The sequence below is a fragment of the Naegleria fowleri genome (assembly GCF_008403515.1).
Source record: "Naegleria fowleri strain ATCC 30894 chromosome Unknown tig48, whole genome shotgun sequence".
In the NCBI taxonomy this organism is placed as follows: Eukaryota; Heterolobosea; class Eutetramitea; order Acrasida; family Naegleriidae; genus Naegleria; species Naegleria fowleri.
In genome coordinates, this window is record NW_025407980.1 from 250,194 (window position 1) to 267,140 (window position 16,947).

The window sequence follows — 16,947 nt, forward strand, 5'->3', positions numbered from 1 at the left end:
AAGAAGAAACCACAAAGTCTTCTTCTATCATTATCAAAAAAACATCAACACCAATCATCCTTGTTGTTTGTGCTGTCTGTCACCCCAAATTTGATAGTCATCCCACTCTGAGTGTTATTATTCAACACACACAAAGGAATTCATAATTGTTGTTGTTGTTCTTCTTCTAAATCGCGATTCACATCATCATCATCATCTCTACCATACTCATCGTCGTATACTACTACTACTACCACTCACACACAACTCAATTAGTTCCTTTGATTATTATTATCAATTTCATTATCATTTTCACACTCATCATTCACTTTGACTCTGTTTCATCATGTCAGAAGAAAATACCACAAACTCCACTTCTTCCACCACTACTTCACGTAGAGCTAGAAAGAATCTAGGTGGTGGTACTGATGGAAATAAAACCTCTCAATCTTTCTTTCAACGTTTGTTAGAACAACAAAAACAAGAACAAGGTACTTCCAATAAATTCAAATGGGTACCCGATGGAGAAGGTGGTTATGTGGCAGGTGAAATTGTTGAAGAAAGTGCCACTGAAGTTCAATTCAAATATGATGATGGAAGAGTCAGTTCTTGCAAACCAGATCAAGTCTTTCCAATGAATCCTCAAAAATTGGATGGTATTTCTGATATGGCTTCTCTTTCACTCCTCAATGAACCTTCTGTTTTTTACAATCTCAAATATAGATATGAACGAGATCAAATCTATACCTATTCTGGATTGTTTCTAGTGGCTGTCAATCCTTATAAGAATTTACCAATCTATACTGAGGAGGTGATCAAGAAGTATGAAGGTAAACGTCGTGAAGATGTTGAACCACACATTTATGCTGTTTCTGATGTTGCCTATAGGTATGTTGTTGTTAAAAGTGTGAGTGTGTTTGTGTGTGTTCACACAGTGTGTGTATCTAATGTCCTTTGAAATGTGTTCTTTCCTCATGATCCTCATTGTTGTTGTTGTTCCAATCCACACTCTATACACTCGCCATGACCATTGTCACTTTGACCCATCTCTTGATGAAATGTTATATCCTATCACCACCACCCTTCTCAACACCACCACCCTGAATATAGACAAATGTTACAAAATGGTGAGAATCAATCCATGCTCATCACTGGTGAATCTGGTGCTGGTAAAACAGTGAATACAAAACGAGTCATTCAGTACTTGACTCATGTCGCTGGTAAAGGTGGTTCAGGTGGTCAAATTGAACAACAATTGAACATGTGTAATCCTTTGTTGGAATCCTTTGGTAATGCCAAGACTCTCCGTAATGACAATTCCTCTCGTTTTGGTAAATTCATTGAGATTCAATTTGACAAACAAGGTTATATTGCAGGTTGTAGAATTCAACACTACTTGTTGGAAACGACACGTGTCATTCGACAAGCTCTGAATGAACGTTCCTTCCACATTTTTTATCAAATCTTTAATATGGAAGAAGAGAAAAAGAAGGAATTGTACTTGACCGATCCCAGTGATTTTGAATACATTAATCAGAGTAATTGCTTTGTCGTTCCAGGTGTTGATGATGAGGCTGATATGAAATTGACTCTCCAATCCATGCGTATCATGAAAATGACAGAGACTGAAATTGACATGATTCTTCGCATTGTTGCTTTCATTCTTCATATGGGTAATGTTCAATTCAAGGACGATGAGGAAGAACATGCTCATGTGGTGAATGCCAAAGAATCTCTCCAATTGGGATGTGAGATTCTCAAAGTCACTCCTGATCAATTGGTGAAGGGTTTCTGTAAACCTCGAATCATTCTGCCAGGTGAAGTGATTGAAATGGCTGTCGATTCAAGAAAGGCTAATTTTAACCGTAATGCATTGGTCATGTCCACCTATTTGAGAATGTTTGATTGGATTGTTCAAAAGATTAATCAATCCATGAGTGCCAAGACTGAAATTAAGAACTTTATTGGTGTGTTGGACATTGCTGGTTTTGAAATTTTTGATATCAATAGTTTTGAACAATTGTGTATCAACTTTACCAATGAGAAACTTCAACAATTCTTCAATCATCACATGTTCAAGAAGGAACAAGAAGAATACTTGAGAGAAGATATTGCATGGAACTTTATTGACTTTGGTTTGGATTTACAACCAACCATTGATTTGATTGAGAAACCACAAGGTGTCTTGGATATTCTTCATCAAAAGTGTGTCGTACAGAATCAGGACGAGGAAAGTTTCGTTCGTGATTTGCTCTCAAAAAATGCCAAATCCGAAAAACTCAAGAAGGACAAATTCGATCCAAAGGCTTTCCTCGTGACTCACTACGCTGGAGAGGTCAAGTACAATGTTCGTGATTGGTACAGCAAGAACGTGGATCCACTCAATGATGATTGTAAGATGGCCATGCAAAAGAGTATGTTGCCTTTCGTGAAGAAACTCTTCATTTCGGGTGAGGATAAGAAGGAAGGAGCAACAGCAGCAGTCACTACTAGTGATCCAAAGAGTCGTTCTGTCTCGGGTGCTGGTGTTCGTTTCCAAACTGTCGGAAACAAGTACAAGAAACAACTGAGTGATTTGATGCAATTATTGGCCAGTACAGAACCTCACTTTATTCGTTGTATCAAACCAAACTCTCTTCAGAAACCAGGTATCTTGCAAGCTGTTCATGTCTTGGAGCAATTGAAATGTAACGGTGTTTTGGAGGGCATTCGTATCAGTCGTAAAGGTTATCCTGGTCGTATCAAATTTGCCGATTTTGCCAAGAGATATGAATTGTTGGCCAAGAATGCCTCTGCTGTCAAATCCTTAAAGACCGATCGTGAGAGGTGTCAAGCCATCGTTTCGGATTTGGGTTCTTTTGTCATGGATGAAACCAAATACAAAATTGGTAAGACTAAAATCTTTTTAAAGGCTGGTGTTGAAGCTCAACTCGAGGAATTGAGAGAACATCAAATTGAGAAGGTCATTGCATTGGCTCAAGCAGCTTGTATGGGTCATTCTGCTCGTAAACAATACAAGAAACTCATTGGACGTATTGTTTATATCAAATTGTTGCAAAGAAACTTTAGAGCCTATTTGAGTATGAAAGATTGGGATTGGTATCAACTCTTTGTCAAGGTTCGTCCATTGGTTGAGGCTGATCGTTCTGAAAAGATGTTGAACCAAATGAAGGAAGAAATTGAAAAATTAAAACAAGAAGTGATGAATCAAATCGAGAACAATAAGATCACTGAACAAGAGAAGGATAACCTCTCTCGAAGTGTTGAACAAATGAGAGCAGAGATTAGAACTCGTGAAAGTGAATTGGAACAGATGAATCAAATGTTACGTGAAATGAAGGAAAAGATGGACAATCGTGAACATGACATTGAATCCTTAGCTGGTAACATGCAAGATAAGGAAAATGCAATTTCCAATTTGAGACGTGAAATCCAAAACAAGGACTTTGAGATGAATCAATTAAAGACTCAATTGGACAATGCTAAAAGAACATTGGCTGATAAGGACAATGAAGTTCTCCAACGTGGTAAAAACATTCAAGAAGTCAAGGATGAATTGAATCGAGCCTTGTCGGAATTGGAAGACTTGAGAGCTGAATTGAACATTACAAAGAATACTTTGAATAACTCTGATTATTCTTTGGATCAAACACGTCAAGAAATGCTCGAAAAGGAACGTAAATTGAGAGAAAGAGACAATGAAATTGTTGAACAAAAGAAGAGATCTGCAGCTTTGGAACAAGACTTGAAGCGTGCTGAAAATGATCGAAATGAATTTGAGTTACAAGTCAATTCCATGAAGAAGGCCATTGATAACTTCCAACAAGAATTGGATAAGAAGAATCGTGAATTTGATCAATTGAGAAGACAAAAGGTCTCTGGTGATCAACAATCTGAACAATTGCTCTCTGAATTAGAAGAAGAAAAGAGAAAGCGTAATGAATTGGAAAAGAAATCACGTGAATTGGATCAATTGTTAGAAACTGAAAAGTTTGAACATGAACGTGCTCTTTCCAATGCTCGTGATTTAGAGAATGAAATTGAAAATCTCAAAAAGGAAATTGCAACATTGAAGATGAGAATTTCTGAATTAGAAGATGCCAATGAGAGATTGAAACATGAAAATCAACAATACGAACGTGAATTGGGTGATTTGAGATTGAAGAGTGAAAATGAACAAAACAAGATGCAAAGTGAATTGCAACGTGAGAAACAACGTGCTAATGATGAAATTTCCAATCTCAATAACAAACTTGAAGACACACGTCGACGATTAGAAGAATCTGAGCAAAAACTCAACAATTCTGATCGTGAGAATAGAAACTTGAAGAAAGACAAGCAACAAGTTGAACAAGACAAATCTGATTTAGAAATTAAATTGAAGAGATTAGAAAGTGAACTCAAATCAGGATCACAAGATGCTGACAATTTGAAACAACAATTACAAGAATCTGAAAATAAGAAACGTGAATTGTTGAATCGTGTTCGTGATTTGGAATTGGAATTGAACAATCTCAAGGAAGAATTGAATCGAGAGAGATCAAAGAGATCTTCACTCGAATCAGATTCAACCTCTCTCAAAGACAAGTTGAATAATTTGGATCAAGAACTCTCTGCATTGGAATTGGTCAAGACTAAGGTTGAGAAACAACTCCGAGATACTCAATACGATTTGGATCAAGAGAAGAACGTCACTTCCAAATTGAGATCCGATTTGGAACAAGTCCGAAAGTCCGAAACCGAATACAAGGCCAAGGCAGAGACCTTTGAGTCTTCACTTGTCTCTCGTGACGCTGAATTGAAGAATTTGAGAGATCAACTCGAACAATTGAGATCTCAACTCTCTGATAACTCGAATATTTCTGAAGAGGCTCAAAAACAAATCAAAAAGATGAAGGATGACATTCGAAAGACTCAAGAACAATTACAAGAGAGTGAATCTCGATTGAAAGATGAAATGATCAAACACAAACAAGCTCAATCGACCATTCTCGAGAAGGATAATCAACTCTCTCTCTCCAAGGATGAATTGAATCGACTTCAAAGAGAAATTTCACAATTGAGATCTGATTTGGATAATGCCCGTAACAATTTAAGTGGAGCTGATACTGAATCATTGAAATTGAAGAGTGAATTGAGAGAGAAGGATCGTAAATTGAAAGAAGCAGAAAATGAAAAGGATGATTTGGAATCACAAATTCAACAAATGGAACGTGAAATTAATGAACATAAATCTCGACACGATCAAAAAGATCAAACCATCACTCAACTCGATGCTGAACGTAAACAACGAGAAGGTGAACTTGCCAAATTAAGTGCCGATGTGGAACGTTTGAAACAAGAAAAGGAGCGCGACGCCACTACAGCCCGCCAACGTGTGGAACAATTACAACGCAATATGGACGATGCTGAGGAGCGTTATTCCGGTGAATTGCGCAAACTCCAATCGGACAATAAGGATCTCAAGAATCAATTGAAACAATTAAAGAAGGAGATGGAGAGTGGCATGGGTGGTAACAGTGCGGGTAGTGTGGACAGTGCTGAATTGTCTCGATTAAGACGTGAATATGATTCTGAATTGATCAAATTGAAGGCTCAACTCGAAGATGAAGTCATTCAACGCAATGATGCTGAACAAAAGAGAAAACTTTTAGAATTTGAATTGAATGATTTGAAAGACAAGTACAACCAAGAGACCAAGTCGCGTAAAAAGATTGAAGCACTCAAATTATCACTCCAATCTGAAATTGAGGATTTGAGAGAATTGGCAGAGAAGGCTGAGGATCTTCAAGAAGAATTGTCCATGAATAAGCAACAACATGCAGATATTGTCAATGAACTTGAAAGTGAATTGAAGAAGGAAAGATCGAATCGTATTTACAATGAAGAAGAAGCATCTCGATTCAAACGTGAAACTCAAAATCTTAAAGTTCAATTGGAATTGGCTCTTCAAAAGAAGGAAGAAGAGTTGAGACGTGTCAAGGGTCAATATGAACAAGAAATTCAAGATTTACAAGATTTGTACAACAAGTCAAAGAATGACAAGAAGAAATTCTCTAAATCTTCAACTTCTTTAGAAACTGAATTACGTGAGGCTCAACGATCCTTACAAGATGCTGAACGTTATCGATCATTGGCTGAACAGAAGGCTGATCGATTGGAACGTGAATTGAAGATGGCTAATTTGAGATTGGAAACTGAATCATCCAATCAATTACTTATTGCACAAGAGAAACAACGTATTGAAAGTCAATTACAATCTGTTCGTGATCAATTGGATGAAATGGAGAGTGAAAATACCAAACTGAAATCTGATTTGGATACAGAGAGAAGAAAATTCCAACAATTGGTTCGAAGATTGAACAGCAGTGCTAGTGCAAGCAGCTCTGCTCGATCCTATGTGGGTGGTGATGATTCTGATGACGAAGAGGATGAAGAATAATATTCATCTTTTTGTGTAGATAGATGATTAAATTTCATTAATTTTGAATCAAAACAACAACAACAACGCTTGTTGTGATTTATATTGTTCCGAAACAACACAACTTGAGTTTTTTGGAGTTTCTGTAGTTTCTTTTGAACTGACACTCAATAATTCTGAATATCTCTCTCTTAGAAGCATTGTATTTCGTTTTTTGTAAGGACAGTGAAAGTTCTCTTCATCACTGATGTACTTGCAGTCTCTCACTGTAGGGAGAAGGAATTCAAGGAATTTGCAAATGATCTTTCTAATACCAACGAAATGTTATTTCACTGCTTCAACAATTCCAATCCTTGCGAAGCCTATCATACGCCAGCTTTGAAAAAAGAACAAAGTACTTTCTAATCTCTTTCCCACAATTTTAGATTATATATATAGATATCCGTTCCTTAAGGGTTTTTATCAAAGAACTCGTTGATATTTTGTCATCCCATACCATCCATCATTTCTCGGGACAACTGACAAACAAAAATCTTTATGTTGATTGACATCCCTATAACGGGAGAGGAGACATCCACTAATCCATTTTTTAAAAACTGTTTATTGTTGAGTAACATAATACATCTATACTAACTGTTTAATAGTAATAGTTACTGTTTAATAACATATAAACTAGTAAAAGAAAAACGGTTATGTCTACAACATTTCATCGAAAAACATCTTGTTAATAATAAATAACATCAATTTAAGCATGTACCAATAACGGACAAAATGTCTTCCATCATATATTTTTATTTTTAATATTCAATCTAAGATTATCATAATTTATAAGAATCACAAATAATAATAAATTTCTTATTTCTATCACATAGATGCGAAATATAAAAGTTTGATCATAATATTTAACTTGATTGACAACATCACATTTCCATAAGATATTTAATATCACCTTTTATCTCTGCATTTATAATATCATATTGTTTAACAAATATAAAGATTTTCTTTAAATAATTCAATCAACAATCTTCATTTGGTTTTAGATTTGATATTATCTGTTGATATTAAAATATAGTTATCCGATTGATTCATTTATAAATAAACTTGCTTTAATTAATGTGTTTTGGAAATATTAAATAAGAGGAAATATATAAAATAATTGTTAATGGATGGGTTGTCAACCAATTTCCTTAAATGGTTGAATGATAAATTCTACATGGATAGCATGTTTATTGGTTCAGAAAAATCAAATTAGTTTATTGTTAGCACCATTGGTGCTGGTAAACCCATGAGGATTGGGTTTGTTTTTGAAATGCTGACCAGTAAACTTCTGGAAGTTGAAATTGTGCTTTCGAGTTAGTCACGAAGAGTCGTGTTTCCGTTAGATGGTATATTTGAAAACTTTTACTTTTGGTTGTTTATTGGGCACTAATTGATCGAAAAGAATCATTCAAAACTCATGACGTCGTGCAAGTAATCATTAGAATTGGCTTTTATCAATGTTTGTGAAATACTAATAGCAAAACAATCATTACTCATCAATTCTTTTATCTCCTCTCTCTTTTCTTCTTGTTCTTATCACCTTTGCAATATTCGAAGCAAATTGCATTGCCTTCTTGGGTTGATTACATTTTTCAATACCTAATACATGTTTACAATATTCTCTCAATATTAACTTATCTCGTGTAATGAGTGCACCTTCTCTCGAATTATTACATTTCAATGTCTTTTCAAGTTCAATCTTTTCTCTCAAATCAACAATGACATTCAATGGTAATTTCTGAACATAGCGTATCAATGATTCATCCAAATAAGGTAATCGACATTCTTTTCCATGACTACTAATGATTCGATCATCTCTTCCTAAATTTCTATACCACAATCGATTCATATCCATATTCATTTCAGTATTCAATCCTTCCCATCCTTGTTGTGAAAATCTTTTCAAATATCTTCGATAACCACCAAATAATTCATCACTTCCAACGCCACACAACAAGACTCTACTTGTGGATTGAAAAAGATTCAAATCATTCTTTTTCAAATCATTCTTTTTCTCATGGTCATTATTATTATTACCAAATATTTGTTGTTCATTCTTCTTTTTCAAATGATTATTTTCCTCATGGACATCATCACCAAATATTTGTTGTTCATTCTTCTTTTCCTCATGGACATCATTATTACCAAATATTTGATCATCAATTTCATCATATAAAATTCCAATTCCTCTCGATGCACACCACAAGACACATCCAATGGTATAATCCAATACAGTGTTATTGGGATGAATGCATTGTTTAATTCTCTCTGAATACAATGTCTCTAATTCACTCTTCAATACATTGACTAGAAGTAAACGAAATCGATGATTGTATTTTGAATTGAGCATTTTGAAGGATTGAATACTTTGAATTCGATCATGTGAAGATTCAATTTGAGAGAGTGTATTTCCAAAAGAGACATTGATGAGTGTAATTTTGGGTAAAGAAGAAGAGGACTGAAGTGTCAATAATGAGGAAGAAGAAGAAGAGGACTGAAGTGTCAATAATGAATGAGTGGTGGTGAAAGTGGTGGTGTTACTACTATTGTTCTTCTCATTCATCACATGATGATTCTCTGAGGTATTGTTACAAGTATTTAAATGTGCCAATGCAGCTAATACAATACTATCAATTCCACCAGAAAATAGAATTGCAAATGGTGCTTCATTGGGAAGAGGAGTGGTTGCACCATTACATGTAGGATGATGACATTGAGCAGTGTTAATAGTAGTATTGATAGTAGTAGTATTGACAGTAGTAGTATTGACAGTAGTAGTATTGGTAGTATTATTGTTATTTAATGAATGCATCATCATCGTGGTTGCTTGATCATTTAAATAATTCACTCTCACATTCACACTATTGGATAATAATTGATGAAAGGTATCTAAATAATTCATGACATTGGCATTTTCATCATATAATTGAATTCTATTTTGGTCATGAATGAGTGGTTGTTGTGGTTCGAGTGGTGGTGATAGAGTTGTTGATCGTGGTGGTGGTGATGTGAGTGGTGGTGAGGGTGTGAGTGGTGGTGTTGCATCATCATATTCAATCTTCTCCAAAGTAGTAGTAGTAGTAGTAGTACGAGTAGGACTTGATAAATCTAATAAAAAGATATGTGGAGAGAGATTGTACCATGTCGTCATCAACAAATTGTGAGGAGAGTCATGAAAGGTGGTATTCTCAGTGGTGTGGTTATTGAAAAGATGAAAAGATGAGAGAAAAGATGATGCATTCGGATCCTTCATCACTTGTGGTTGTTGTTGAGATAAATTGAAACTAGTACTTGAGAGTATTAAGGAATAATGAGTCATTTCATCATGATTAGGAGTAGTGGTAGTATTGGTAGTAGTGGTAGTAGTGTTGGTGGTAGTGGTAGTATTAGGACAACTATTTGTTGGATCTTCACTCCCTTCTGATGATGGACATATTGGTACAATTGAAAACAATAAACTTCTTCTTCCTAATCGATCTCTTCCAAATAATACATGATCATATTTTCTGAGATACAAAATAAATGCAAATTCTCCTTGAATATTTTGAAAGATGGAAAGAATTGAAGAGAGAGTCTTCTTATTCCTATGGGAATGAGGATTGTTTTCGATACCATTATTATTATTATTATTAGAAGAAGAAGAAGAAGATTCTTCCGATTCTTCCTTCATCATACATTGTTCAATTAAATGAAATAAAAATAATGTATCACTACCATATTTCAATAATTCATTATTATTGGACGACATGTCAATATTATTATTACCATCTATTGAATGATTATTATTAATATTATTATCTATTGTACCATCTATTAAATGATTATCATCTATTGAATGATTAATATTATTATCTATTGAATGATTATTATTAATATTATTATCTATTGAATGATTATTATTATTCATTGAATTCATTCCATAAATTTCACCATTCCATAATAATACAAAATCTTGATTATAAATTGGTTGTTTACATAATGTATTTCCTCTCAATGATAATACACTTGAAATGAAATGTAATTTTGAATCATTCGACATGGGTGTGAATGAAATAATTTCTGAATAATCAGGACCTCTGAATTGTAATTGATTTTTCATGTCATTGATCATTTGTTGAAAGGATGTTTGTGATTTCTTGAAAGGAAAATGATGGATTATTGGTTGATTTTCGGAACATGTGGACTTTTGAATGTCTGTGGTTGTTGTTGTTGTTGTTGTTGTGGATCTATTATCAGAGGTAGGTGTATGAGGATTACTATTATTATTATTATTATTATTATGAATAATATTATTGCTACTATTATTATTATTGCTACTATTATTATTAATATTACTATTATTTGGCAAAATCATTTCATTGTCATCATCATCGTCACATAAATGAATATTTGATAATGTTTGAATGAAATGATGTAATGGTATGGAATGACAAGAATCGGTGTTGTTGTTGTTGGCTTGCAATAATGGAATAAAAGCACCAATACCACACATTTTTTTTCGAATATTATATAATTCTTCAAATAATTCTAGAAACAAGCGCTTTATCGACACCGAGTCTCTTCCAACGTTGGGACAATGGACAGGTGGTTCGGGGAGCTCATCGCTTTTTTGATTGCTGCGTTCTCTACTACTATTTAGGAGTTCTCTCCAAACGTTTGATAAAAGCCATAACAGCCCTCATCAAGTTGGGTCTGGAATTTATTCTTAACCTATTATGCATACTTCAGTCATGATGAACGGCTCAGCAACATGTCTTTTTAATGTACTTGATGTATTCTTTCAAATTTTCATTCACTTCTTCTGCTTGTTCTTTCAATTCTTCATCCTCTTCGACTTGTTCAGTAATGATGATGGAGTGAGGAGGAGAGGTGGTGGTATCAATAGTACCATCATCACCACTACCATTCTTATCACTCTTTTCAAGATTCTTCTCAATTCGTTCTTTCAATTCATTAATAAATTCATTCAATTGAATCTTTTCCAAACATGGTAATAAATCATGGAACAATTCTCTTTCCATTCCCTTTTCATCGGAATAGATTTCAAATATATCATTTAACAATTCAATGAGAATATCAAAGTGTGAATGTTCACAACTATATGAAATAGACTCAATAAATACTTTCAATGCTCTTAATTTAGATTGAATATTATTCAATGATGCAATTCCATGTAGAATTTCAAATGTTAATTCCAAATGTTGTTTCTTTTTGATATTGGTAATGAGTTGAGATTCATCCATTTGATTTTCATTTAAATTATTTGAAATACCAATAGCATAGGTTTTGAAGAGAGAAGAAATGTCTTCATTCAAGTCAACAGCACTAAAATTCACTAATTGTAGAATACTTCGAATAGTTGAAATAATGGTGAGTGTATTTGGAGAGTGTGTATTAGCAATACCAATAGTAGCATCTTCATTCACAGCACTTGTGACCATATTCGTAGCATTAATCGTTGTAGAGAAGGGTAGTGTTGTGTTCAGTCCAATCACTTCTCTACTCATTGAATACATTAAATGTAGAATCTTTTCTTTAAAAGAAGATGTCCACAATAATTGACAAACTTCTCGAAGTAATTCTTCTTGTTTCAATAATTCATTCATAAAAGTATTAGATTCAATTAATTCTAAAATAAAATCAAAGAGATTAGAAATGAAAGATTCAACTGGTGGAAGTGATGAATGAGAGTCTTGAGTTGTCTTGGAATTCATCAATTCCTTGTGATCATAAATAATCGATGGATGAATAGAATGATCACTCTTATACAACACAATAATGCCCTTCAATAATTGATGTATTAATTCACCTTCTAATTTGGAGAATATATTTTCATCAACTTCGTAGAGACGATTCAATGCGAGTGCACTCTCGTGAATGATTGGATTGTGATTTTCAATGGTTAATATTTCAATCAATCTCTTAATAGCATTGTGATTTTGTAATAATTTAATGGATGCTAATTGCTCTTCCGGATCCTCAGAGGATATAGTTTGAATAGTTTCACAGGCTTGTTCAATAGAGAGAAATGATTTGGAGAAGAGAAGTTGAATGACTTTGGGTTGATTCGAGGCTTGATTGGATTTCTTCTTTTTTTGTTTAGGAGATAAAGTATCTTGTTGTTGTTCCTCTGTTGCTTGTTGTTCAGAATCGTCGTCGATATCATCGTATTGTTCTTCTTGTTCCTTCTCAGCAGGAGGCTTTGTGTTGGTGGGTGATGATTCTCGTTTAGGCATTTTTTTTGTCTCGGGTTGACTCTCTTGTTTTGGAACTTTCGAGTGTTCTTCCTAAATTGTGTTTCATCGGTGCACAGTGCTTGATAAGGAAACCCAGCAGGAAGAGACCAACACAGCGAGTGAAAAACGAATATTCAAACAACTCGCTTGGTGGCAAGCCAAAAAGCAAAACAAGAAATGCAAAGTCTGTGCACCGTGTGCAACACCACTTCTTGTTCAGCTTCTCCGTCAAGCCCTTTTTTAAACAAAGAGAATGCATTTCTATTCAGAACAATGAATCAAATTTGCAACAATCAAGTGCTTGTCAAACACATGGCAATGATGAGTTTTTTTATAAAGTTATGATAGCAACAGTACATTCACTTTAAGCACAAATTTCTCATGATGATTAAGGATGATGCTGTTGTTGCTGTTTAATCTTTTGCATGACCACAAGCAACTCATTGGGATGCAAGTACTTTTTGATGGAACTTGTTTCTAACTCATCCAATATGGTTGCAATAATTAGCAAACGTTCTTTTCGTTGTATCAAAGCATGGTCAATCAATTTGACAATATTCTTGTTGATATTGAGCACAAGCAGTTTCAATTTCTCTTTTGCAACTAGAATGCTCTCCTTTGAGTTGGAAGGATCAATTGCCTTAATGACCACTTTACCATAGATTAACTTTTTAATGTCTGGATGATCAAAGAATCCATCTAATCCGTGTGATTCTGGAATGTAGTTGGAAATAATTGGTTTTGGATAGAGTACTTCTGTTCTGAGTTTGCTTAAAAATAATAAATTCTTAAAATCTCTTTCAGCATCATTTTTCATCACTCTTACAATGTCCTTAATTAATATTTTACATTCTTCCAAAGTGTATAGTTGATCGGTTCTAATTCTATATAAAAGATCTTTTCTAGCCTCAGACAAGTTAAATCCTACAATCTTTCCATCATCAACTCTCCAAATTCTAACACTAGTTGGCTCCTCAGCCAAAGTTTTTCCATTCTCATAGTGTTCCAATTCACGTTTTACACGCTCTCTCTCTTCCTTCTCTGTCTCAATTCTCTTTAATTCTTCAATTTTTTTCATTTGAATCTCTTTGAGTTTGTTCAATTTAATTTGCTCTCTCATCAACACTTCTTCTCGTTCTCTCTTTTCCCGAGAAATTCTTTCTTCTTCTTGCCTTTTAATTTCTGCAAGTCTTTTGCGTTCCGCTTCTTCTCTTTCCATTCTCTCTCTTTCAATTCGCATTCTCTCCTCTTCCTCTTTGCGTTTCCTTTCAATTTCTTCTTTATGCTTTTCATAATAAATTCTTTCTTCTTCCTCCTTTTTAAGCTTCTTTAAATGCGCTAATTCTCGTTTGGACTTTAGAGATCTCAGTGCAGACTGAATAATAGTTGCATATTGGATTAACTTCTGATTTTTCAGCACTTCTAGATCAGAGTATGCATAATGTCTCATGAAAACCTTACTTTTTCCAATTTGAGCCTTAACCTTATCAAATCCAACTTGGGAAATGATTTCTTCACAAGCTTTTTTCATTTCTTCAATGGTTTTGCAATCCGTTACTCTACGAGATGAGTTTTGAAGATGAATCACTTTGAATCTATGATAAAATTGATCAAATGGCATTCTTACACTGTAACCTTCTCTTCTAATCTTTACAGTCTCTAGAACTCCTGAAGATCTCAGTTGATTCATCACTTCTGTCGTACTAAACATGTTTGGCTTTTTTGCAGGATGAGGTTTGATACATCTAATGTAATGAGGCCTTGTTGAATTGATAGTAGAGAGTAAGACATTAAGCTGCTTTCTAAATGATTCTGCAACAGTATCTTTGGCGCCTCCATTGTCCTCCAGTAAAGCCGAAATGAAGGAACATTTGCTTGTTTTTGTCAACTTGAACAAATCATTGTTCAGTGTATCCTTGTTCTTTTCAATCCATCCATTGACATCATAAGCTACATCACCAGCATAGTGCTTAATTATAAACTCTTCTTTTTTCAATGGCGAGGCATCAAAAAATTTTGACTTTTTCAAATACAATTTCTTGACGTTATCCAAAAAGTCAAAATCTGAAGAATTTGATTTGCAGCAATCAGTGATGGAATTTACAACTCCCTTTTGAATCAACTCAATACATTCTGCATTGTCATTAAAGGTTACTGCTGTGGCATCAATTCCCTCTTGCTTACATTCTTCGACATCCCTCTTAAAGGTGTAATTGTTGTAAACTCCTTGTAGAGCTTCGTTGGCATAGTTGATACAAAGTTGTTCAAAGCTGTTTTTTTGAAATGCTTCAAAGCCGTAAATATCAAGCAAACCGATAAAGTTGTCAACTTTGTGGTCCTTGGATGCATCCAAATTCTGATTAATCTTTCTAATGATCCAATTGAATGTTGCGTCATAGAGTGCTTTAGAAAATGCATCTCTGGCATCACAGGCCTTTGTTGGACTCAGTCCTTTCAGAATCAAATCCTTTCCAGCCGTTACATACATGGATGTGAGGGCCTTCTCGAGGCTAGAAGCATCTAGTTTAAGTAAAGTGGAGGCATTGTTCAAAAATGTTCTATTTTCTACTTCAGATGCATCTCCCTTGGGGGTAAACTTGATGCTTTGCAGATTTAAAACGGCTGCCACTATTCTAAAAATCGCGTCTTGCTCCTCCTGGCTTAGCCCAACAATGTTCATAGCCTTCACAACCTCTTGGAATTCTTTGGCATCATCAACACCATCCACTTTAAAACATTTCCCTCCGTTAATACATGCATAATCCTCTGGTTTGGTTAAGAATAATTCTTGTTTTTTCTTGGCATCACATCCAGCCAGTAATTGATAGAATATATGATAGCCTCGTTCTCCGATAGATTGAGAAATAACTCTAGATTTTTCGAGAAGATAATTGTACATGAAAGCACCAAGAATTACACCATCCTTGTCAAATTGCATAATGATGAATTTACCAAATCGAGATGAATTATCATTTCTTTGAGTTTTGGCGTTTCCGAAGGATTCTAGAATGGGAGAGCACTCTTGAATTTTGAGAGCAATCTTTGAAGCTCGTTCTCTTATTTTTTCATCGCTAGTGATTGAGCAACTGAGCTTGGACAGGTACTTGATTACAGTTTTGCATCCCTCAGTTTTTCCTGAAAGTGGTTTTAATGATCATCATCATGGCTTGGAATTAAAAACTTACCAGCTCCTGACTCACCACTGATCAAAATAGACTGATTTTGTTTGGTTTCCGCCATGATTCTATATGCATTATCAGCAATCGACCATGCATGAGGCATTACCGTTTTGCTTTGGTTGATGTACAAATCCATTTGATCATCTTGAACATAAGGGATGGTCCATTTGAAGGGATTCATAGCAACTGCAAGGACTCCTCCAATCATCGTGTAAATGATATCCTTTTTGAACCGGTTTCTAAGGCAGTTTAATAGAGTAACTTCGTGTAGTTCGCTCATTGAAAGTAAATCATTATGATCAAGTTTTAATAAATCTTCCGAGAATGCGTATAGAAGGTCTTCATTAAGAAATATTGGGTTCTTTTGGTCATCATTCGTAAACATCATCAGCAGAAATTAAATGAAATATATAAAGAATTAAAACACACCTCATTGGATATTGGATCCGAGTTTAAAGAAGGACTTGGTTTCACTTGGTAGGCTCCCTTTTTGTTGTTTGGGTCTACACTTTCAATCACTCCCACAATCCATGAGTCTTGAGGGTGATAAAAGAAGACGGTTTGACCAGCCTTAAACAGTCCCTTAAAGGTGGAGGAGGATGACATTTTTTTAACTATTTTTTAACGGATCAATAAGGATGAGGCTTTCGGTACGGACGCGTGCATGGCTGTATCATTGCTGGTTTCAAAACTGTAGACATGGAACGTGAGTGGAATCATTCACCACTTGTTTCAAGCGCTCTGATCATGAATACATGGTCTCTCTCTTCAACCAAATCTAGACCTCATTTCGGTTCACGTCCGACACTCGCTCTTTTTTCCAACATTGGCAAGAATCAGGACCTGAATGCATCTCTTGTTATGATGCATACATGTAATGGTTGTTGTTCTTTTCTTACCATGTTGTCTTCTTTAATTGTCACTCCTTTTGGCGATCTGTTACAGATGCTGATCATGGTCACCCCAAGAGACATTGGCCAGTTTTTCGCTGGAACTATTGGAAATAGAGGTCATGGCCAATTCTTCAACGGCACTACTACCAATTTGTCAATACGGATCAAATTGATGTTACACTCTGTGAACGCGCAACTCT

The 16,947-nt window shown here is 34.8% G+C and overlaps 4 protein-coding genes across 4 annotated transcripts; 1 reads left to right on the forward strand and 3 right to left on the reverse strand.

The window, feature by feature from the left end:
• Positions 1-325: 325 nt before the first annotated feature.
• On the forward strand, positions 326-6,421 carry FDP41_005805 (uncharacterized protein; the record flags this gene model as incomplete). Its single annotated transcript, XM_044709370.1, has 2 exons — positions 326-867; positions 1,090-6,421. 2 exons carry the CDS (start codon positions 326-328, stop codon positions 6,419-6,421), a joined length of 5,874 nt encoding a protein of 1,957 aa, XP_044559765.1.
• A 1,507-nt stretch (positions 6,422-7,928) lies between these two features.
• On the reverse strand, positions 7,929-10,931 carry FDP41_005806 (uncharacterized protein; the record flags this gene model as incomplete). Its single annotated transcript, XM_044709371.1, has 1 exon — positions 7,929-10,931. The coding sequence occupies one exon, from the start codon at positions 10,929-10,931 to the stop codon at positions 7,929-7,931; it is 3,003 nt and encodes a 1,000-aa protein (XP_044559766.1).
• Positions 10,932-11,181: 250 nt separating this feature from the next.
• On the reverse strand, positions 11,182-12,675 carry FDP41_005807 (uncharacterized protein; the record flags this gene model as incomplete). The annotated part of the gene is made up of 1 exon (XM_044709372.1): positions 11,182-12,675. One exon carries the CDS (start codon positions 12,673-12,675, stop codon positions 11,182-11,184), a length of 1,494 nt encoding a protein of 497 aa, XP_044559767.1.
• A 388-nt stretch (positions 12,676-13,063) lies between these two features.
• FDP41_005808 (uncharacterized protein) lies at positions 13,064-16,460 on the reverse strand (the record flags this gene model as incomplete). Its single annotated transcript, XM_044709373.1, has 3 exons — positions 13,064-15,810; positions 15,861-16,215; positions 16,284-16,460. 3 exons carry the CDS (start codon positions 16,458-16,460, stop codon positions 13,064-13,066), a joined length of 3,279 nt encoding a protein of 1,092 aa, XP_044559768.1.
• Between the last annotated feature and the right edge of the window lie 487 nt (positions 16,461-16,947).